Source organism: Rhodofomes roseus (assembly GCF_022264815.1).
Source record: "Rhodofomes roseus strain CIRM-BRFM 1785 chromosome Unknown C8Q71scaffold_10, whole genome shotgun sequence".
Lineage (NCBI taxonomy): Eukaryota > Fungi > Basidiomycota > Agaricomycetes > Polyporales > Fomitopsidaceae > Rhodofomes > Rhodofomes roseus.
In genome coordinates, this window is record NW_025952966.1 from 821,578 (window position 1) to 844,166 (window position 22,589).

At 56.0% G+C, this 22,589-nt stretch overlaps 8 protein-coding genes across 8 annotated transcripts; 4 read left to right on the plus strand and 4 right to left on the minus strand.

Moving 5' to 3' along the window:
- Nucleotides 1-785: 785 nt before the first annotated feature.
- Nucleotides 786-1,531, minus strand: C8Q71DRAFT_56386 (uncharacterized protein). Its single transcript, XM_047919387.1, has one exon. The coding sequence runs from the start codon at nt 1,389-1,391 to the stop codon at nt 969-971; it is 423 nt and encodes a 140-aa protein (XP_047778973.1). The 5' UTR covers nt 1,392-1,531; the 3' UTR covers nt 786-968.
- A 988-nt stretch (nt 1,532-2,519) lies between these two features.
- Nucleotides 2,520-4,595, plus strand: C8Q71DRAFT_56408 (uncharacterized protein). Its single transcript, XM_047919389.1, has 7 exons — nt 2,520-2,593; nt 2,685-2,756; nt 2,812-3,375; nt 3,452-3,684; nt 3,739-4,162; nt 4,223-4,412; nt 4,464-4,595. The coding sequence occupies exons 2-6, from the start codon at nt 2,737-2,739 to the stop codon at nt 4,365-4,367; spliced, it is 1,386 nt and encodes a 461-aa protein (XP_047778974.1). The 5' UTR covers nt 2,520-2,593; nt 2,685-2,736; the 3' UTR covers nt 4,368-4,412; nt 4,464-4,595.
- A 783-nt stretch (nt 4,596-5,378) lies between these two features.
- Nucleotides 5,379-6,618, minus strand: C8Q71DRAFT_759438 (SH3-domain-containing protein). Its single transcript, XM_047923792.1, has 3 exons — nt 6,244-6,618; nt 5,738-6,163; nt 5,379-5,670 (listed from the first exon to the last, which is right to left on the minus strand). Exons 1-3 carry the CDS (start codon nt 6,514-6,516, stop codon nt 5,590-5,592), a joined length of 780 nt encoding a protein of 259 aa, XP_047778975.1. The 5' UTR covers nt 6,517-6,618; the 3' UTR covers nt 5,379-5,589.
- Nucleotides 6,619-6,783: 165 nt separating this feature from the next.
- Nucleotides 6,784-7,528, plus strand: C8Q71DRAFT_708060 (regulator of volume decrease after cellular swelling-domain-containing protein; the record flags this gene model as incomplete). The annotated part of the gene is made up of 3 exons (XM_047920594.1): nt 6,784-6,992; nt 7,047-7,258; nt 7,326-7,528. 3 exons carry the CDS (start codon nt 6,784-6,786, stop codon nt 7,526-7,528), a joined length of 624 nt encoding a protein of 207 aa, XP_047778976.1.
- Nucleotides 7,529-8,513: 985 nt separating this feature from the next.
- On the minus strand, nt 8,514-10,472 carry C8Q71DRAFT_56764 (uncharacterized protein). Its single transcript, XM_047919411.1, has 5 exons — nt 10,186-10,472; nt 9,995-10,106; nt 9,068-9,938; nt 8,588-9,008; nt 8,514-8,526 (listed from the first exon to the last, which is right to left on the minus strand). Exons 1-4 carry the CDS (start codon nt 10,274-10,276, stop codon nt 8,820-8,822), a joined length of 1,263 nt encoding a protein of 420 aa, XP_047778977.1. The 5' UTR covers nt 10,277-10,472; the 3' UTR covers nt 8,514-8,526; nt 8,588-8,819.
- A 2,879-nt stretch (nt 10,473-13,351) lies between these two features.
- Nucleotides 13,352-15,414, minus strand: C8Q71DRAFT_56758 (uncharacterized protein). Its single transcript, XM_047919409.1, has 5 exons — nt 15,262-15,414; nt 14,331-15,205; nt 13,859-14,276; nt 13,615-13,804; nt 13,352-13,563 (listed from the first exon to the last, which is right to left on the minus strand). The coding sequence occupies exons 1-4, from the start codon at nt 15,279-15,281 to the stop codon at nt 13,660-13,662; spliced, it is 1,458 nt and encodes a 485-aa protein (XP_047778978.1). The 5' UTR covers nt 15,282-15,414; the 3' UTR covers nt 13,352-13,563; nt 13,615-13,659.
- A 3,892-nt stretch (nt 15,415-19,306) lies between these two features.
- On the plus strand, nt 19,307-20,435 carry C8Q71DRAFT_57011 (uncharacterized protein). Its single transcript, XM_047919429.1, has 3 exons — nt 19,307-19,336; nt 19,390-19,943; nt 20,006-20,435. The coding sequence occupies exons 2-3, from the start codon at nt 19,496-19,498 to the stop codon at nt 20,200-20,202; spliced, it is 645 nt and encodes a 214-aa protein (XP_047778979.1). The 5' UTR covers nt 19,307-19,336; nt 19,390-19,495; the 3' UTR covers nt 20,203-20,435.
- Nucleotides 20,436-20,566: 131 nt separating this feature from the next.
- C8Q71DRAFT_57177 (uncharacterized protein) lies at nt 20,567-21,572 on the plus strand. The gene is made up of 2 exons (XM_047919441.1): nt 20,567-21,057; nt 21,236-21,572. Exons 1-2 carry the CDS (start codon nt 20,669-20,671, stop codon nt 21,420-21,422), a joined length of 576 nt encoding a protein of 191 aa, XP_047778980.1. The 5' UTR covers nt 20,567-20,668; the 3' UTR covers nt 21,423-21,572.
- The last annotated feature ends 1,017 nt before the right edge of the window (nt 21,573-22,589 follow it).

The following is a 22,589-nucleotide window of genomic DNA, read 5'->3' on the forward strand; positions in this document are numbered from 1 at the left end:
TCGAATATATGCGATAAGCTGTCCTCTCCGATGGCCAAATGTTACCGACCAGACAGTTCGACGATGGGAGTGTGCTATTGGGGCGATCTTACCGTTGGTTGCAGGCCGCTCGGGTAGTAGCACACCGATGCCTGCTTGATCTGCGGCTATCACTCGGACGGGACTTCTCGAGTCCGTATGTCTACATGCGGTGCTTCTTGGGTGCTTCTACATGTTCGGTGAGCGCTACTCACTACGATGTTTGCCATCATTGCACCTGCTACCCTCTGTCAGCTCCGCCAGTTTCCTTCTTGCAGCGCAACGAAGATTCATTGCGATTGTTCATGGTGCGAGTTCGATCCGCCATGTGGCCAATGTCCTCGTCGTGCTGAGATGACCTACCTCCCAGAACGTGCTGGGAGTCTCGCTCGACATCACACGTTCACGATCGCCTTACGCTGCGGACGAACTACAAGAGTCTCGTGGTAAAAGCGTGCAATTCAACGCGCTTACGATCGGTCAGGTACGTTTGAACCACTTGCATTTCGACGGCCGTAGTTTAACATGATATTCTGCTGGGATTCCTCCGCTCAGGGTGATCCTCGTGGGCTCCTGGGCCCGCCAATTCGCCATTCTTCAAGTTGCAAATTCTTTCCGGACGAAAGCGCAGTCGCAGTCGGTGGGTCATTGATCACCACGAGATGGAAGGATGTGCCGCGACGTGAGTACCAAGTTTAGGTGTTGCATGAGTCGTGGTGATACTGGACGTATCCTAGTAGCACGACCGTTTTTGGAGGATCGTCAGTGTCACCTCTAGATGGCCCAGCTCCGCGGCTTCCCAACGAAGTTTGTGGACGAATCGTCGACCACGTAGCAATGGGATTGAATCTCGCTTATTCAAATTCGACTGGCGAGCCAAACATGCTGGCTCTTCAGTCGTGCGCACCGGTATGTAGAGACTGGTACTTTCTGACGTGGTACCATCTGCGTCAGCGCGTACGTCTACGCGACAGGACCGACGTTCTTTCACTAGCCAAGACCCTCCGCGAAAGGCCACGCCTCCGCAGCACGTTACTCGCGTCCCAAGCGTAGTACCGGAGTAAAGCAAAGAGATTACCAGCTAGTCCACAATTAGCGGGCTGGCCATACACATGCAGCCAATATGCCTGGTAGGTGGCGCAGCCCACAGAAACGAAGCCGATGATGTCGTGGACGAGACCGCTCCCGATCGCGGCGCCGGCACCAAAGGCGACACCGCCAGCGGCGAAGTCCGTCGCATCTAGGGTGACCATGCCGTCGGTAATCAGCAGACGAGACGGTTGGTACGAACCGCGAAGGAACTGACGGTGTTCCCGAGCCCCCGAACTTGCTCTTCTTCCCTTGTACCCAACGGAGCCGACCAATGCGAGCATAGCCCTAGGCAGGGATTTGCCCTCACCTATCTAGACTGCGCCGGCGGGCGATACACGAGCTTCCCGCGGGCTGTGGAGGCGCACATATTATGGCTGAGGCGCGGCGGGGCGTACGCGAGCAGGTATGCGGTGCAGCAGCCTGAGTGGGCACGGGCGGGGGACTTGCGCAGGTGCGATGCTGTCGAGCTTCTCGACGTGGCTGCAGGGGGAAAGGACATGGCTAACGCGGCAGCGGCTGGTCACCAGTAGGCATTCGTCTCGTCGATGATGACGATGTCCTTACAGGACGAGAAGGATAGGTCGTGTGGTTCCTGGGTGTGCGGTACGTCGTGTAAAACACGAAGACGTTGTGGTGGAATGGTCACGGATTGATGAGTAATTGCTTACCGAATCGTCTGCGTTGTACGCCCAGAGAGCGCAGGCACGCCGGGCTAGGGAAGGAGGGACAGGCGCGCTGACGGCGAGTTCGTTCATCGGATCCTCCCCAGAGAAGGTGCGCTGGTTGCATGTGCAGAAGCAAACGCATTGCGCATGACAGAAGTCAGCATCTGCGGATGAGATGTGGTTACGCGCCGCGAGGAAGTGTGAGTAGGTTGCGAGCTGTCTTGCCAGTGCCGTACGTACTAGTCTAGGTCGCGATGGTCGGAGTAAAGGTCACGACGGCACGACGTACGAGTCAAGCATGATTGTGACCCGCTGCAGGCTGTGGTGCCAGTGCCCTGTTCGAAGTTGGGCCGAAGGATCGTCTGGAGGAGACTGGAGCCGCGAGCAGCGTCCGCAACGGCGCGGGACAAATATCGAATGGGCGGGCGCGGCGGGCGGGCGGACTGTCAATGTAGCGCGCGTCTTGACTCTTGCCGATCCAGCTCGAGGATCAGTCTCCTTCCTCCTCCTCCTCCTCCTCCTCCTCCTCCTCCTCCTCGTCTAGCCCAGATCTAGCCTCTGCTACACACTAGCTAGTTTCGCCGTCCACCCCCTGATCGTGACTCATTTCCAGGTTTTTGAGGAGTCATCGGTGATATCATAAGTGCGAGTTTTCCTGTCTCCTTGATGTCTGGGTCGTGCTGAGGTGATCTACTTCGCAAAAAGTACTGTCAGCCTCGCTAGACATCAGACTCAGAGGTTGTGATCGCCTCGAGGTGCTGACGAGCTGCAAGACCTCTCGTGTCATTGATTTCAACGACGGGCTTACCGTCGATTAGGTACGTTTGAACCAATGTTAATGGGCATGGTATCAGGATCGGCTGCTGGTAGGGCTCCTCCTTGTGCGGCGAACTAATTGTCTTTGCAAAGGATTCGGACGAAGTCGAATCGCTTGGAAAGTCAATTAACTAATTGCCTAAAGATGGAAGAAGGTGCCTCGACGTGGGTGTCAAATTCAGGTGGTGCGCGAGACATGCTAATTCGGGACATGTATTAGTGGGTCGACAATGCTCGGAGGGTCATCACAGGATCCTCCGACTCCGCGGTTGCCCACCGAGATCTGTGGACGCATCATTGACCATCTAGCGGTGGGAGTGGATCTCAACTACACATTTGAGGCTGGGTATCCAGATCTCCAAGCGCTTCAATCGTGCGCACTAGTATGCAGGGACTGGTACTTTCACGCCTGGTACCCTCTCCGTCGGCATGTTAACCTCCATGACCGAAACGACGTCCTTTCACTTTCCAGGACACTCCGCGAGAGACCACGCGTTCGCGGTGTCGTCCAACAGGTCGCCATCACGGGTCATGGATCTGGCCAGCGTTCACCGATTCAACATCTCGGAACGTTTGCAGCCATGCTTTCCGGGAAGCTCCCGGAGCTGTCGAGGATCAACATTGAGGACGCGGAATGGACCGTTGACTCTATGAGGATGGAATGTTTTGGATATCTCTCCGCATTTCGTCTTGTCCACACCTTGGACATCACCAATGTCACCGTGCCAAGCATCGCCCAACTGGCGCGTCTCCTCTCAGCACTCCCTGGCCTAAGAAATCTATGGTGCGTCAATGTCGACTGCTCACAGAAATACTCAGTCTCTCCTATCTCTCTCCCGTTGAACTCTGCAAATCTGGAGGTTCTCGACGTGCGATGGGCTGCGCCCCCGGTCGAAGACCTCCTTGGTGCAGATCAGCCAGGCTTCCCGAGTGCACCATCTCGAGCTCGGAGTGGACGGCGACTTGAAATCATCCTCCGCACTAAGCAGAAGTCAAGCTTTGTTGTATGCAAGTGCCGCCTCGGTGGAAGTCCTCGGGCTCTATATTATTCCTGACTCTTCCATGGGTAGTGACACTGCTGATTCTACTGTAGGCAAGTTGTACACGCCGTTCGCTCTCGGGTTATCTGATTGACTATGAATGCAAGTAGAACGACACCTCAACCTGTCACACCATGAAAGCTTGCGGACATTGCGGATTTACCTGTACCACCCCTTTGTTGCGTGGTCCTGGATTCCTCATATCGTCTCTCGAATCCCTGCAAAGCATCTCACTACCATGTCCGTTGTGCTTATCGTTCGTCAAAATCATGCAGCGAACGACTTGGATGGGGCGGTGACGATGGTGGAGGAAGACGGTACCTTGCTGCAATTGGACGACATGTTGCAAGCAGAATGCTTCACTGATATCACACCGGGTGGTATATGCCTAGGCTTCGACAACCCTGACAATGAGTGGACCCTCCCTGAAGAACTGATTGGTACAGAATCATCATCGCGAGAGCGGCGCAACCGGTGGGACGAGCTCATTAGACGGAAGATGCCGCGCTGCAATGGACGGGGCATATTGACGTACGTGGTACAATTGGTCCGCCGCAATGGCAGAGACACGCTGAGTAGTTCCCTTCTTAGAACCACGCATGGCTTCGCAGAGCTGGATAAGTGGAGGTGCAACATGGATGAAATCCATGAAGCGACACAACACCAGAAGGCCATAATTGGAGTAGAGGTGCAGCGAGAGGACGACGCTGAGCATGCACCGGACACGTCAGGCTGACTGTCCTCATCCTGTACACTCGCCGGTAGCAGTGTATCGAGTCCTGTGAGTGCCCACAGGCTGCCATACATACCGCTGTTCAACTGATGTCTGTAGCCTTGTCGTACGCGGCGCATTTTGCGCATGGCGTTCTGACGGCGAGAGACAGAAATATGAAGGGACTGGACGAGCGACGTTGCCCTATGTACGAGATGTACCACCGTTGGTGGGACACCTCCGTCTATACGTACTACGCGATTCGGTGTCGCCGTTGTCGCCGTTGAAACAGTGCAGGCACACTAATATCTCGCATACATGATCTGGGACGACTGCATACATACGCGAAGCAAGACAATGTCGCAGTTCAGCTTCTCCTCGTGGCGTGCACTTGTACTCCTAGCACACCAGCACCGACTTGAAGGAGATCATAGTACCACTTGAGGATAGATGAGTCCGACTACGGACAGCGAAGAAGACACGAAGGCAGTGAACGGCCATGAGTGTACGAAAGCAATACAGTAGATCGCACCGCATATTATAAGCAAACCGTGAAACGGACCATCCCGCATCAGCGTAATATCGTGCCGCTCAGTTACGTGAAGACTAGACGTTACGTTCAACCGCCGGTCTTGCACGACGTAGATATGGCAGGTAATGCGTCCGATAGTCTGAACGTTGAAGTCGAAAGAACGTACGCGTCCGCTCGCCGAGAGGTCGATATTGCTGCACTGGACTTCACAAGCACAATGAGTCTGAGAGAACCGACTGTCAGTGGTACATGCCCGAATGTATAATGCAGAGCATACGTCGATCGTCGGGCGCGAGATGCGCTAGGTCCAGCCTTATGGCCCAGATTGACATGCAGCAGAGCCCGTAGTGTTCTGGTGCCAAACGGCGAGTTTTCTGACGCGGTCATTGCGGGATCCGAACATACAAACGCCGGTATGTGCAGATTGACGTACGGGCCACGTACCAGAGGAGTTCCCGGGAATGTTCATAACACGCGACGACGCGCGTTGGGATGACCTTCGTCTTACATCGTCTCATGCCTGCTAGCCTGCGCATCATTGATTCCATTGTCTAGCTTACTTGTGCAGGTCATCATTACCGTAAACCACGAGAGTCCGTCCGTCAGTCACCATTACACAGATATAAATGCGTTGAGAAGCAGAGGTAGTAGATTGAGCGAAACCAGGAGACGAAGAGGATCCTCGGGCATCGTCGACCCGGCATGGTGGACAGCTCAGAAGATGGCGTTGACGAGACCACCGCCGATCGCAGCGCCCGCACCAAAGCCGACGCCACCGGCTGCGGAGTTCGCCATCTACAACGACCATCCGACCATAGATGAGCAAACGAGACGGATGGGAACGAACAGCGAGCGAACTGACCGTGTTCCCGAGCCCCCCGAACTTGCTCTTCTTCTTCGCCTGTCCCGGATCCTGCTGCAGCCCAACCGAGTTCGCCGGGGCGGGCGCAGCCACGGGCGGAGGCTGGTCCTGGCCTGCGTAGACCGCGCCGAACGGGCGGTACACGGGCTTCTCTGCGGGCGGCGGGCCCGCGGCGTACGGCTGCGGAGGCGCATATGACTGAGGAGGCGGCGGGGCATACGCGGGCTGGTAAGCGGGCTGGTACACGGGCGAAGCGGTGGGCATGCGCGGGGGAACGTGCGAGGGGGCGGCGCTGTCGATTTTTTCGACGTGGTTGGAGGGGAAGAGGCCCTGGCGGCCGCGGCACCGACCGGTCCACCAGTCGCCATTGGTTTCGTCGGTGATTTCGACGATCTCGCCGGACGAGAAGGAGAGGTCGTTCGGTTCCTGGGTATGTCGTGAGCCACGGATAGGGGACGAGGACATTACAGAATATAATATGGACGGAATGGTGGATTATCGCTTACCGAACCGTCCTCGTTGTACGCCCAGACAGCGCGGGCACGCTGGGCCGGGGCGGAGCGAGGCGGGGGAGGTGGGACTGCGCGGCGACCAGGTGCGGCGACAGAGAGGTTGTTCATCTCCTCGATAGGAAGTGCGCTGGCTGCGTTCGCAGAAGGCAGCCGGTTGCGCATGAGGTCAGCATCTGTAGGGGAAATGTGGTTGTGCGCTGCGAGGAAGTCTATGTTTGCGCGGGTCTGCGCGAGGATGTGCGCGAGGTACGCTTGGTCGGGGGCCATGTTCAGGGTGGGGTCCAGAAAATTCAGTTGATATTTGCGGAGAAAGGAGGAGAATGAGCGAAGATGGGCAAGAGGTGGGTTGGTGGTGGTGGACGAGGCACAGGTGAGCGACTTGGCTGCTCGGCGACTGCACTGCTCCTGTCGGGCCGCGGGACGTGACGGGGTGACATGATGGTCACCTTCGGCGACAGCCCGAGCCTCTTCAGCCACCAGCGCGTCTTGCTTTCTGTCCACCCGTGTCTGCTCTGCTCAAAAGCCTTCTCCGCCATGGCACCGTTCACGCTCATCGCTGAACTCCCTGCGCACATCAGCCCTGAGGAGCACAGAAATATCGTCGCATCTACGCCCGCGTCCTTCGCCTCTATTCCCCCGGTTTTGCGCCATAAGGAGGAAAATGTCTCTGTCACGATCGATCCGCCCCTCGAGGGCTTTCCCGCCCAGGATCTTGCACATGGAACGCTCTACATTATTGAGAAGTGTGTCGAGTACGCCTTTCGTAATTTCTCCCTGCTGACGGACATCGGCTGCAGCGCACTCGTTTTTTTGTCCAAAAGCGGGCGCGGATGGTCGGTCGAATACCCCTCGATCACTCTCCACGCGATCTCGCGCGCAGAATCGGGCCCGTCAATATACTGCCAGCTGGACGAGGCTGCTGCGCTTGCTAACGGTGACACAACGGTGGACGAAGAGGCCGACACAGAGTTGAAGGAGCTCATCATCGCCCCTCAGGACGCCGCAGCGCGTGAGTGTATTCCTTCTCTTCGCCAGGCTATTCATGAACAGTGATTCAATGCGCATCCTGTCCTTAGTCGAACCGATATTCGAAGCCCTCTCCCTCTGTGCATCCCTCCATCCCGACCCTGCCTCCGCCGACATGGACGAAGACGGCGACGACGCCTTCATCGACGCCGGCGCGTTCGAGACGTTCAACGGGGACGAGAATGAGGAACTCAGCGAAGTCGGCCGGGTGCGCAGCGATTTCATCAATAACAACCGTTATGCACCGTACTAGACAACCTTTCTCCTTTTTTTCTGGTGCCCTCTCCGGTCGCGTTTGATTTCGTGGCTACGCTGCGTATGGCCCATGGGCGATGACAGGCGGCGCTCGAGCATATAGAGTCGATCATTTATGATCCGTGGGAGAAGGAGGAGGACGCGCAGGGGGCTGGAGCGCAGGGCGAAAATGTGGTGAATGGAGAAGAGGGTGAGGAGAAGTCGGGCAACGAGCCATCAGAGAGCAAGCCCACTGAAGGAAGTGTACCATGATATACATGGGACGGTAATCAAGCAAAGGGAATGCTGGCTCTGCTCGACAGGCGAAAAGTATAGAATCTGCAGTGCGTCAAAAGTGATTGTGTATCTGTTATGTTGTTGCTCTCATGTGCTATGATAATGCAGTGCCGGTTCATAACGCGTTCGGCTTCGTCTAACGACATCCGCTGGCTTAACATCCTATCTATGTTAACGCAGTGTGGCTCCGGCTGCTTCATCATCATCGGTACCACAGCATCTGGATCCTTGCCCCTCACGGACTTCGATTTGTGTCGACTCGCTCAGTGTTCGCAACCACCTTTTGCGTCACTTCTCCCGGGCTCGATAGTTGCGGACACATCGAGGCAGAAGCGTCCCACTGATCGTATCATGTCTCATATATATACATGCAGTCCTTTCGTTCGTATGTACGTTGTATGTCTAGTTTAGTTTGATGTATCTCCCTACATCTTGATCACTGGGCTATATATGCGCGACGTGCGCTGAGTACGACGAGGCTGCGGCAATCGAGTGAACAGCAGGATTCATGTAAGTCACTCTGCACTCACAGGGCGCAATATAACGATACCGGCGAGAGTACGCGACTGGGACAGTCAGCCCGAGGCGTCCGGTGTATGTTCAGCGTGAGCCTCTCGCAGCATCTCTCCTCCGTTCTCGGCCTTCCGGCGTTGTCTTGCTTCCTGAATAGTGTCCATATCGTGCCTCCAGTGTACTAGCTCTTCGAAACTATGCGTGGTGCTAAGAAGAAGGGACTCCGCGTGTCTGCCATTGTATCGGACCCATTGAATGTATCACGTACGTCAATATGCCCCGTCTATCGCACCCCGGCATCTTCCGTCTAACGAGCCTGTCCCACCGGCCGCGGTGCTTTCGGAATGATAATTCTTGACCAAAGAACTTGGCAAGCGGCAGCCGGGCATCGCCATTATGATCGAAGCCTAGACATATACCACCCGGTGCGATATTGGCGAAGCACTCCGTCTGCAATATGTGGTCCAACTGTACCAGGATACCGTCATCCTCCATCATCGTCACCGCCTCAACCAAGTCGATGGCTGCATGATCCGCACGAAAGTAGAACCAAACAGAAATGGCCACGAGATGTTTTGAAGGGATTCGAGAGACGATATGAGGAATCCATGACCACGCAACAAAGGGGTGGGACAGGTAAATCCGCAATTGCCGCAAGCTTTCATGGCGCGACAGGTTGAGGTGTCGTTCTACTTGCAGTCATGGTTCAATCAGATGACCCGAGAGCATACATGTACAAATCGCCTACGGTGGAGTCAACAGTATCACTATCCATGGGAGAGTCAGGAACAATATGGAGCGTAAGGACTTCCACGGAGGCGGCACTTGCATTCAACAAAGTTTGGCTTCTGCTGCGTGCGGAGGGTATTGTGAAGTCTTCGTCCACTCCGAGACGGAGATGGCATAGCCGGGAAGCCTGGCTGATTCGCCCAAGGAGGTCTTCAACCGCAGGTGCAACCCATCGCACATCGACTCGGAGGAGCTTCAGACTTGCAGAGTTCAGCGGGAGAGAGACATGAGAGACTGGGTGTTTCTGCGAGCAGTCAACATTGAGGCAATATAGATCTCTCAGGCCAGGGAGTGATGAGATGAGGCGGGCCAGCTGGGCGATGCTCGACACGGTGACTTTGAAGATGATCAATGTATGGACAAGGTGATATGTGGCGATATACCCAAAGTCGTCCATCCTCATCGAGCCTACGGTCCAATCCACGTCCTCGATGGTGATCGTCGAGAGCTCCGGGAGCTTCCCGGCAAGCATGGCGGTAAACGTTCCGAGGTGTTGAATTACTGAACGCTGGCCAGATGTATGACCCGAGATGACGACCTGTTGGACGACACCACGGAGGCGTGGTCTCTCGCGGAGCGTCCTGGAAAGTGAACGGACGTCGTTCCGGTCACGGAGGTAAAGACGCCCACGGAGATGGTACCAGGTGTGAAAGTACCAGTCCCTGCATACTAGTGCGCATGATCGAAGCGCTAGGAGTTCTGGATTCCCAGCCAGAAATATGTAGTCGAGATCCAAACCCGCCGCTACATGGTCAATGATCCGTCCGCAGACCTCGGTGGGCAACCGCGGAGTCGGAACATCCTGAGATGACGCTCCGGAGGCGGTCGTCCTAATAGCCCATGCCCCGTATCAGCAGGTCTCGCCACCACTTGAACTTTGACTCACGTCGAGGTGTGTTCGTCCATCTCGTTGCAATTGATTGCGCGCCGGCTAGGTAATTGCGCATTCTTCTTGATCGACTTTACGAGGACGGCGGCCTTGCGCAAGAGGGCCTCGTCTATGATAACACAGCCTCATCAGCGATAGAGCTTAGACCGCCGTTTTTGAGAGTTCGGCAAGATATAGTTGCAACGTACCTGGTCCGCCGTAATTGCGCTGATGTTCGCGCTCTTGACGCGGGACGTCTTGCAGCTCATCCCTCTCGTCGGGGCCCCGAGGCAAAAGCATTCGTATGATGCGACGCAATGCTGCTGATAGGTTTAGTACAGTAGGTCATACCGGCGAGGCTCGAACAGTGACCGAACGGCGAACGCAGCTCGCACCTTTGATGATTATGATTAACTCTGATTCCTTGCTGCGCTGCCAGAAGGGACGGCCAGCGGATGGAGGTGAATGAATGGAACTAGCGGATGTGACGATAATAAATATATGGGATGAGTAGCGATCACCCGAACGTGTAGCAGCATCGCATGCATACACACAAACTTCAGAGCGGCACTTTGTTCCGAGTTGTGGCTGCCCCGGTTCCTGGGTGGCCCACGACCGGCAGTAGGATACCTCCGATATCGCGAGGTTGTGGTTGACCTCTCTGGTGAGGTAACGGTTCGCTAGTAGCGAACATGCTAGGACCGCAGGCGGTCGGATACGGACGACCAGTGTCCTTGGGTGCAGTGCGACCTGTCCTGGAGAGAACGCGGAGACATGAGGCCGGGACGTTGACGTTGGACACCGAGTCTGTTCGACATATGCTCGTCGATAATCAAACAGGACCGCTTGAACGCGCGATTCCGATGCGGCCATGTTCTCTGTACCAGCAGACCGTTCGAGTTTCAGATTGTGCGGTCGGAGTAGACGGAGAACAAGGATGTCCATTGTCAACGTGAGATCTAATTGGGGAAAGAGACAGTACATTACGTCGCATGTTCCATATGTAGAGCCTCCATCCGTCGATACGTTCGCCCGCCTGTCGGCGCCGAGGAGGCGAGGCCAGCGCCAGTCAGCTATGCCCAGCCACACGTCGAAAACAACGCTTACCCACACGTTGCCCTACTAGTACAACCTGGTCCTGCTACCCCTTCCGGAACGCGACTACTCTGAGATAATATAAGCGTCCTTTTGAGCAACGACATACTCTCGCCCTCAGTCGATGGGTGAGCGTCGCAGAATTTTGCGAGAGCGCAAGCGACAATCTTTGAAGCAGCAGTAGAGAGCCGGGGATTGTGTCGCGTACAGCATACGACGGTGACGGCGTCCTGAAGGCCTGACCATGGAGGCGGCGACGAGTCGCACAGGTCGCGATCCTCGACGGCGGACGCAAGAGTCAAGACACGCACGTCAGTAGTCTGAATTGGCCCATCCGATGATTATCCGGCGAGCACTTGCACTTCGTTGTTGGCCGCCTCTGTGTACACCCTGCAGATGGTCACAACCACGCTTCCTTATCGTGCAGTCATGAACTCTACTCTGTCCATCGCAACCACTGCCAGGCACCGGCAAAAACCCTCAGAACCTGGTACTGTCTGCCTTCTGCGAACACAACCAGCGCACCTCATCGATGCGGGGATGGACGGTCGCGCTGTCGTATGCTGAGCTATGTTCGAAAGGCATACGACATGGGACTCTGGCAGTGTCAATGACCCAGGCCGCGGAATCATCTATATGCGATGCTCGCCACGACTCGCGCATCCGATGCAGCCTGCCGTAGGTTGTCTGGGAAGCTGCGCAGATGTTGCACCGTTGTGAGCCTTCACTTTTGTCTTTGACGTGCCTTGGCTCGCGCCGCAGACGGCACAGAGAGGGCGGGGCAGGCTGGGAGTCAAGTACGCAGGCTGGAACCCTAGCCGAGTACTAGTAGGGTTCGTGTTATGCGCCTCCCGCTGTGCCCCACTTACTTTATCGCCAACCCGGCGGCGCGGTCCTGCCCAGTACCAACCCCCTCACAGCTCGTCTACGGTGCTAGGCCTGTAAGACAGAAAACAGGTACTGTTGCGCGCCCGGTGCGTCCGACGACGATGTCCATCGCACGCTGCTCGCAGGTGTTCCTGGCGCTCGATGGCTTGCGTCTGTCATTTCCTCGCCGTTGTCCCTACCGTCGTACCGTCTTCCAGAAGTTCGTCCTGGTGCCGCATTGCAGGGTAGAGGCCCGCCTTTGACCAGACGTGCGTGCCAATCAAAAGGCGAGGATCGACGAGATGCCTCCATCCATCTTTGGATAAGCTCTGGTACCGACAAGGTGCGCCTCTCATTGCTGCTGAGCATGTCTCAACTCACCTGCTGTTGTCTGCAAGGCTATAGCCGCCGTTTCCTGCTCCTACACACATCGAGCTCATTGAAGTAGGGTTGCCAAACACGCCTACGACGGCCTTGACCACTTTGCGCTCAAGTGCACCGGCTACGAGGATGCACTGGTCGCGAGCGCAATCCTGTCAGTTGGAACACCTGGGTCAGTCGCATACGTCGCTTCTTTCCCTCGTTCTGTGCGCGTCCCGTTGCGATGCTCTTACTCGCTGAGATCTCACGTGCGTCGGCGGGCCAGCTATGCTATGAACGTTCCCGGGAACTCCTCCGGCACGTCGATGCGATCGATCTCATGTTCGCCAATACGCTTCGGTGTAGGAATTCGCCCACCACTAGGAAATCACGAAGTATGCGGCGTGTAATTCAGGAACAAAGCTGGCTGTAGCGCATGTCACGCCCAACGGCGAGAGGTATGCTCTGCATTCTGTGTATGGGATGCCCCACTGATAACAACTTCTCTCGGGCTCGCTCTGATTTCCCAAATCCACAGCGGCAACATTGACACTGCCTCACCTCTAGGGCACGAACGTTCGTCGACGTAAACGTCCCGACCACCGGACGCATGACATTGTGCAAGATCGAGCGTTGAACATGCGCTTTCGACGAGAAGCCCTATTCACCCACCGTCTCCTTGTATCAGGCGCTCTTGTCCTGATTACACCCATCAAGCGCCGCTCGCGACAAATCTGGGAGAATCGACAGTCGCCGAGCGTCGAGACAGACGACAATTCCGACTGCGGATGGCGCATTCGCTCACCGCTCACGCGGCGGGTGCTGCCAATACCATCAGTTCGTGAGGATGGTGGAGGAGTGGTCAATGTCGCTCCTTCACTGGTCGTGGTCGTTCAGTGCGTCCATGACCGGATTGTTCTCGTGCGGCGTCCGTAGCCGGACCTGTCTACCCCCCAATAGCGCTTAACGTCCTTTACGTCGGTGCAGGTGTCCTAGTAGTACTAGTGTACATGTCGAGGAGGAGATGACCTCCGACATTGTCTGGCTTCCCGGTAGTCCCGAATCATGTGTGCGATATGGCAGTGTACCCGCACTGATGTAGTAGCAACAAATCGTGGTTCATTTGAATCTACAATTACGGAATATCCCGCGAACGGTGTTACGTCTCTACCGTGACGCGGGGCATCGCCGCTTGTCCAGTCCTTTCACGAGTCTGTCTCTCGGCGTCAGAACAAAGTGCGCAAAACGCGCCGCGTACGACGAGGCTACAGAAATCGGGTGAACAGCAGTATGTATCGCAGCTTGTGTGCACTCACAGGACTCAATACCCTGACACCGGCGATTGTACAAGATAAGGACAGTCAGCCTGACGTGTCCGGCGCATGCTCCGTGTCGTCCTCTTGCTGCACCTCTACTCCGGTTTTGGCCTGCTGCTGTTTTCTCGCTTCATGGATTTCTCCCATGTTGCGGTTCCAGTTGTCGCGCTCCTCGAAACCATATACGGTACTAAAGAGTGTCAGCTTGTCTTCATCATTGCAGTGGATCAATTGTATCACATACATCAATATGCCCCGTCCATTGCAGCGCGGCATCTTCCGTCTAATGAGCTCGTCCCACCGGTTGCACCGCTCTCGGAATGATGATTCTGTACCAAATAGTTTCTCAGGCGGGGTCCAGTCCTTACCATTGTCAAAGCCTAGGCATATACCACCTGGTGCGATATCGGCAAAGCACTCTGCTTGCAATATGTCATCCAATCGCACCAAGATACCGTCTTCCTCCATCATCGTCACCAACCCATCCAAGTCATCGGCTGCATGATCTGCACGAAACCAAAACAGAACAGAAATGGCGATGAGATGCTTTGAAGGAATGCGAGAGACAATATGAGGAATCCAGGACCACGCATTGAAGGGGTAGTACAAAATGATCACCAATCGCCGCAAGCTTTCATGGCGTGACAGACTGAGGTGTCGTTCTACTTATCTTCATGGTCAATTAGATATTCCGAGAGCGAACGTGTACAACTTGCCTACAGTGGAGTCAACTTTGTCACTGTCCACGGAGGAGCCAAGAAACATCGAGAGCGTGAGGACTTCCACCGACGCTGCACTTGCATCCAACAGAGTTTGACTTCGGCTGCCTCCAGAGGGTAATGTCAAGCCTTCCGAGTCGTCCACTCCGAGTTCGAGTGCGCGTAGCCGGGAAGCCTGGCTGATGCGCACAAAGAGGTCTTGAATTGCGGGCGCAACCCCTAGCACAACTAGCGTCTCCAGATGTGCAGAGTTCAGCGGGGGAGAGACAGGAGAGACGGGTTGTTTCTGTGAGCACTCGACATCGTAGCAATTCATATCTCTCAGGCCAGGGAGTGCTGAGATGAGGCGGGCCAGATGGGCGATGCTCGGCACGTTGACATTGAAGAAGTTTAATGCGTGTACGAGGTCAAATGTGGCGAGATATCCGACGTCTTCCATCCTCATTGAGCCAACGGTCCATTCCGCGTCCCTAATGGTGATCACCGACAGCTTCGGGAGCCTCCCAGCAAGCATAACAGCAAACATGGCGAGATGTTGAATCACTGAACGCTCGGCAGATGTCTGACCGGAGATGACGACATGTTGGACGACACCCCGGAGGCGTGGTCTCTCGCGGAGTGTCCTGGAAAGTGAAAGGACGTCGTTCCGGTCACGGAGGTGAACGCGCCGACGGAGATGGTACCAGGTGTGAAAGTACCAATCCCTGCATACTAGTGCGCACGATGGAAGCGCTAGGAGATCTGGATTCCCAGCCAGAGTCAAGTAGTTGAGATCCAATCCCGCGGATAAATGGTCAATGATCCGTCCGCAGACCTCGGTGGGCAACCGCGGAGCTGGACCATCCTGAGATGATGCTGCAGAGGTGGTCGTCCTACATTCCATGTCCCATCTCAGTACGTCTCGCGCACCACTGAACCTTGTACTCACGTCGATGCACCTTTTTGCATGTCGGTACAGTGGTTTGTACACAGACTGTAGAAGTGCGAATTCGTCCGGAAATTCTGCAAGGATGGCGAATTGAGAGCCCACGGGAATCGTCTGCAGCAGAGGGACCCTGCCAATATTTGATCTTGACACTACGTCTGTTGGTGTGATGGAGACAACGCGAGACGTCTTGAGGCTCGTCAGCACCGCGAGGAGATCGTGGCCTCTGATGTATAGCAAGGCTGCCAGTACGTTCTGCAAGGTATATTACATCAGCACGACTCGAACACTACCCATACAGCCGATTGTACTCACATTTGTGACGACTACAAATGACTTTTCGTTGCTGCTATGCGAAGGAGTCGCAGCCGGCGAATGGAGGGGACTGGGCGGAGGTAGTACAAGAGGCTAATCGATGCAATGATAGTATATATCGGAGTAAATAGCGCTCACCGGAATATGTAGAAGCGCTATGAAGACACACAAACTCAGTTGCAGCGTTGTGTTCCGAGTGGTCGCCGCCCGTGGAAGCACCGATGAGCCGCTTCCTGGGTGACCCACAAATGAAGGTAGGAGAGTCCCAGTAATACAAAGCTATAGTTGAACCGTCCGATTAGTGATGCATGACTAGCAGCGAACCGTGCCACTAGGACTATGAGCAATGGGATACGGAGGACCAGTGTCCTTGGATGCAGTGCGAACTGCCCTGGAGAACGTGTGGAGACATACTGAACTGAACGTCGAACCTTGAGTCTATTTGACATATGCTCGTCGATAATCAAACAGGACCGCGGCTTGAATGGGCACTTCAGATTACATGCTCTCTGTACCAGGAGACCGTTTGAGTATCAGATCGTGCGGTCGGAGTGGACGCAGACCACCCGTATGTCGATATCGCATCTATTTGGGGGCAAGATACGGTATTTTACGTCGCGTCTCCCAAATGTAGAGCCTCCATTCGCCCGCCTGTAAAGGAAGCCAGCGCCAGTCAGCTATGCCCAGCCACGCGTTTAACGACACTTACCTGCAAGATGCCCTGCGGCCTGGCCTGTCCTAGTACACGAGTTCATTGACACCCCTCGACCTGTCGTACCCGGAGCGCTACTGCTCTCAGTTAATATGAGCGTCCTGTGGAAGAACGAGGTAATCTTCCTCCGCACGCAAATGAACATCGCGGGAATGGCGAGAGCGCAGACGATAGAAGCGCACATAATCCCTCGTGTACGCACATTCTGTAACAGAAGGCGTAATGACATACTAACGACGTACATACAGTACGTACTATGCGAAGACCCTACGAGAGCTTGCATATCTTGTACATGTTGACTCGAGACACATGGGCTCTATGCCCGACGGGCCGTGACAAGGCTCGCAGCAGTGAGCACATCGTCAGGCCTCGGTGTGTTTGAGATTCTCGAGCAGACGAGGGAGCGGCGACGGAACGGATGGGGCGTGCTTGAGGGTTTGAGCGCAAGTTGAGCAGTTGAGGGCATCGCACCCAGTGTCTGAAGCAGTGATGAAGAGCCGTGGATGGAGTCGCGTACAGCACACAGTCCGGTCAACGCGACGATGAGGACCTGCGCATGGAGGCGGCGGCGAGTCGCGCAGGACCAGGTCGTCGACGGTGGACGCAGAGTCAAGACGCGCGCCGGTCGACACCACACGGTCACTGTCTCCCTGCAGAGTGCCACAACCACTATATACGTATACCCCTCAGGACCGACTCACTAATCGCCTGCTTCTTCACATCGTCCGTAGATGCTGACTTCGCGCAACTGTCTGCCTTCTGCGAACACAACCAACGCATCTCTTCTGAAAGGACGAACAACCTCTCCGTCAGCGCACCCGGTCGCCGCGGAGCTCCTCCTTCCCCGCCTCACCCCACCCTGGTTCGGCGTGCCTATTGCGGTTTTGGGAAGTCATGTCGCGCGGCGCCACACGTGCGTTTTTTGCACGCGGCGACCCCTACCTTCGGACGGCCATTGCTCCTCAACGCCTGCGAGTTTCTGCTTGATTCCTATATATTCTGGTTCTACTCGTCGAGCCCGAGGGCATGGTGCAATTCAATTTCGATTTCAACCAAGTCTCAAAATCGCGGTTTCCGAGCACCACGGCGACTTCGGACTGCAATTGCGAGCGAACGCAACATTGGGTGGGGTCCGCGATGGTACGGAAGGGTGCAGGGGGATGCTACGGAGGGCACAGGGCAGAAAAATTAGAAAGTTACCGTGAGTTCTCGTTGTAGCTCGCGCCGTCGCTGTGCGGCTGCGTGCTTGACAGGTCGCCGACGCAGGTCGGCCACCGCAGCGCAAGGGCGTGAGGCGTACCCGCATGAACGCCCCCATGGGGTGTATAGAAGGCCTACGGAGCGCATACACGCCGTTTCGGGGTACTTGTCCCGCTCCCCGTCGTTGTAGTGCACTCCGCGCTGGTGGTGCCTCCGTCTCGGCCCCTGTACATACATCCTCAATGTACAGTAGTACACCGCGTAGCTACAGCAAAATCAATTGATACTGCTGTGCATATTCCTCTGTGATTAACCTGGGTCTGCCTGTTTGCCCACCGAGATGGTATGCAACATCGCCCGTTGCACGATGCCGCGCAAGGCAGCGCTGGACGGTTCGTAAACTGATGTGGAGGTTGTCTGAGATCTCCTGTGGGGATTTCCCCCTCTCATAATGTTGAAACACAACACGCCAGAGGAGATCCTCTGACAGAGGGACCGTGCGGGGCATGGTGGTTTGGGATAAACTCGACAAGGCGCCTAGCCGGCGATGTACAGTGATGGTGATGTATGTTGACGGCGATGCTGGCCTGAAGGTCGCGGAACAGTAGTATGAAAGGAATATATTACTCTTCAGGAGAATTTGCAAGTAGATACATGCTATATGCCGGTGGATCGAGAATGGATGTACAGGGGCCGAGACGGAGGCACCACCAGCGCGGAGTGCACTACAACGACGGGGAGCGGGACAAGTACCCCGAAACGGCGTGTATGCGCTCCGTAGGCCTTCTATACACCCCATGGGGGCGTTCATGCGGGTACGCCTCACGCCTTTGCGCTGCGGTGGCCGACCTGCGTCGGCGACCTGTCAAGCACGCAGCCGCACAGCGGCGGCGCGAGCTACAACGAGAACTCACGGTAACTTTCTAGTTTTTCTGCCCTGTGCCCTCCGTAGCATCCCCCTGCACCCTTCCGTACCATCGCGGACCCCACCCTATGTTGCGTTCGCTCGCAATTGCAGTCCGAAGTCGCCGTGGTGCTCGGAAACCGCGATTTTGAGACTTGGTTGAAATCGAAATTGAGTTGCACCATGCCCTCGGGCTCGACGAGTAGAACCAGAATATATAGGAATCAAGCAGAAACTCGCAGGCGTTGAGGAGCAATGGCCGTCCGAAGGTAGAGGTCGCCGCGTGCAAAAAACGCACGTGTGGCGCCGCGCGACATGACTTCCCAAAACCGCAATAAGCTCTGTTACAACGAGGACGGCTTGGTAAACAACTGCTCGTCATCTCGTGCCCATTCCACCGGAATGTCTTCGTGTCTTACACAACCCACCACGCACCCAGGAACCGAACGGCCAGCCCTTCTCATCCACTAAGGACACCGTCATCGTCGACGAGACGAACGCCTTCCTGGTGGCCTATTGCGGCCCTCTTCTCCTGCAACCACGTCGAGAAGCTCGACAGCGCCGCACCTCCGCACCTTCGCACTTCCCTCTACCCACGCTCACTGCTTTGCTCGCGTACGCCCCGTCGCTCTCTCAGTCATATGCGCCGCGGCAGCCCATAGAGAAGCCCGTGTACCTCCCGCTCGGCGCGGTACATGCAGACCAGGACTAACCCCGACTGCAGGTGTACTCGCCTCCGTTGAGTACAGGCAATGCAGAAGAGCACATTCGGGGGCTCGGGGACGCAGTCAGTCTCCTCCTAGCTCGTTTATATCTGTCTCGCTTGCTCATTTGCGGTCGTGTGGTCGCTGTAGAGGGCCAACTCCACCGCTGGTTGTATCGACTTTGGTGCGCGGGTCGTGCACGGTAGCGGTCTCGTCAGTAGTGCCATTTCCGGCGTCATTCGCGTGCGTTGTGCCACTAACCAACTATACACGCTAAGGCTGAATGCATATGCCAGTCCGCTGGCTGCGGACCGGCCCATGCTCTCTGGCTCCGGTACCTGCACTTGGGTCGCGATAAAGACGGTGGGATGAAGGCGAGATCCTGAAGGGCCAGTGAAGGCTATGTTCATCCTACTCATCCCACGCAGTCGTGCCTCGTCGAACAGCCTCCAGTGCCTAACAGTCTGCCCGGCTGAGCGCCGGTTTAGCAGCCCAGTCAGCGCCATCGTCCCAGCCGGCCATGCTGGTATGGTCGACCCCGGAAGATCGTGCGCGCCGCTCTGCGCGGTGGCTTTCTGGTCGCCGCCAATCCATACATCACCGATCAAGTTGCTCCGCATGCATGTATTGCAGAGCATCGCGCTCGGTTGCCCTCGCTGTGCCTTCTGCCGCAGGACGCATGATAGGCCCGCGCCCTCGACACACATGAAGCAGCTTCCCAGTGCTTGTCTCTACGCCAGACGACACGACCGACGGTGCTATAGTGTTCCAATCTCTGACGACTATGTTGTAGACGAATTGACTACGATAGGCCCGTCGTTGCACCATCGGGACTCGCTGACAGACCAACGTGAGTGCATTCGCGCAAGTGATAGTTGATCGCCGGCTAACGCGTTTCTCCTTGACATAAAGCAAAGCGCATCCCTTGTACTGGCAAAGTCAGCAGGATCACACTTGTCACAGCTTGGTCAACACACGCCGGAATCAGCCAGCGCGATGCAACGAGTAAACCGCGAAACACCGTCGAAGTGGGGAAGGTCCAAGGCGAACCTCGAACGATGCGGGGACGGACGAGGCATGCTGCCGTCGCAGCGAAGACGGCTGAGTGATCGCGCCGTCGCACACGTACCTTGCGCTGTAACCCAAAGGTAAACAATATGCAAACTCGACCAGGACCGCGGGATCGTCTATGCGCGGGGCTTGCTACGGCACGCGCGTCCGACGGTATCTTGGAACCTGCCCAAGGTTGCCTGGAGAACCGCGCAGATGCTGCACCGCTGTCAGACTGCGCCTTTCCCCCTGCCGCGCGTTGGCTCGCGCCGCAGACGGCACAGAGAGGGCGACGACCGGTCGCGCGCACGACAGGCTGAAACCCTAGCGTAGGGTTCGTGCTCAGCGCCTCCTGTTGTGGGTCGCTTACCGCCAACCCAACGAGGCGGTCCTCCCCAGTGCCAATCCATCGCCTCACAGCTCGTCGACGCTGCTATCAAAACGGAAGACGACGCTGCCCGTCCGGCGCATCGGACGGATGTCTAGCGTCCACCGCGCACTGCGCGCAGACTCTCCTGGCGGCCGATGGCTTGCACCTGTTGTTTCCTGCTGTCCTGTCCGTCTTCCGGAAGCTCGTCCTGGTGCCGCACTGGGCCGAAGCATGCTCAAGCGTACTGTAGGCTGCCCAGCTTGTGTTGTACCCTCACACGCCGCACAGGTACTCTCTTAGGATCCTGCGAACGTAGCCTCTCTCTGGCAACCGTCGACTCCATAATCATCGCTATACATGACCATATCGTATTCCATCAATACCCAAGTGAACCCGCCTTTCTTCCGCTAGTCCAACCAGCACACACTCCGACGATGGTCGAGCATAGCACCTGGCCGCGACCGCGTAGTCCGACGTCCTCCCTCCACCACCTTGACCCCGCCCCGTTCCCACTGGGTTGTCATACGATTGGGATAGCTACCAGGTGAGTGCTTAGTTGAAACTTTCGTCTCAATTACTTCTCCATTCTGGGCATACTTGCTCCCAAGTCGTCTCCCGGACGGTTTGCCGTTGACACGCACTGCTATGTCAGGGATGCTTGATGTTCCCTCTCAGCTCTGTTATTGTCGTGCTTCAGACGTGTCACCTGATGCTAATTCCAGCCGCACAGGCCTCACTCCGATGGATATTTTTAATACGACTAGCGAGCCCGAACACCGGCGATCCAAGCCACGCTATCAATCGACGTCTCGTTCGCGCTGCCTTAGTTGTGTCGGACATGCGGCAAATTTGGGAGTATTTATGCAACCCCTCGATGCATCTGCGACAACCACCGCGGCTTTTGCCTGAGCGAGTCTGCGATGGTCCTCATGAGTCACACTGAGACGTCCTTCTCGCAGTCCTCGACCCGGCATTTCCACGGCCGATCATACGTTTGCACCCGCACTCATCGTAACCAGGTAGTACATGAATGCTAGAGGCATGCGAAGCCACTCTTCTCGTCTGGCTTGCCTCCTTGGTGCTACCCGCCGTGCTCGCGAGTTGTGATTGACATCGGCTCTGTAAGTGACATCTCATTTGCACCGTTGCTGTCGACCGCTAACCTTGTCATCTATGCCCTACGAATGGAATGACGGCGCGTGTTGCGGGGATGTTAGCGAGCCTGCTCGACAACGCGCCACAGGGTTAACAGCTGGTGTTACGCCGCAGTCATTTGTGGATATAGCTATCGTACTTACATTGCCATGCAGGCACTATGTGCTTTCCCGCTTGTATCCCCACAGACCCTAGTCAGACATGAGGGAGATCGCCAACATGCCTTCTTTCAGTGTTTCGGGATAGGAGTTGAACGGACAATGGTGCGTATCTCGCTGCTGCTGAGCATTTCCCGACTCACCTGTCGTTGCACACTTCAAGCCTACACAGCCGAGTCCTACTCCTCGCCTCCTCGATTACCAGCAAGGTTGTCAACCACACTCAACTTCATAGTCGGCTACAAGGATCGCCAATCAGTAGCCAGTGCAAGGCTGTAGGAACGAATAATCACGCTCTGCGACATCTGCGGCAATCACGTACGCCGCTTGTATGTCTCGTCCCCCGTGCCCTTCATCTTCGTGTACTCGCTCCCCGGGATCTGACGTGCGTATCCGGGCCAGCCGTTCGTTGGACGATCCCGGGAACCCCTCTGGCACGTCGATGCGATGCACACTGGTGATCTCATGCTCATACATTCGTTTCCCGCCGTGACAGCACCAGAATGTCGCTCACCGTCAATACGTTACCAATGGTGCTGCGTGTCAATCTGGGTATACGGCTGGCTGTAGCAGGGCTCGCGCCCGACGACGACGACGAAGTGTTCTTGTCCGTTGTCCGTAGCTGGACCCGTGTACCGATAGTTCAACATCTTTTACGTCAGTGCAGGTGTTCTAGTAGTACTGGTGTACATGTCGAGGAGGAAATGACCTCCGACATTGTCTGGCTTCCCGGTAGCCCCGGATCATGTATGCGAGATGGTAG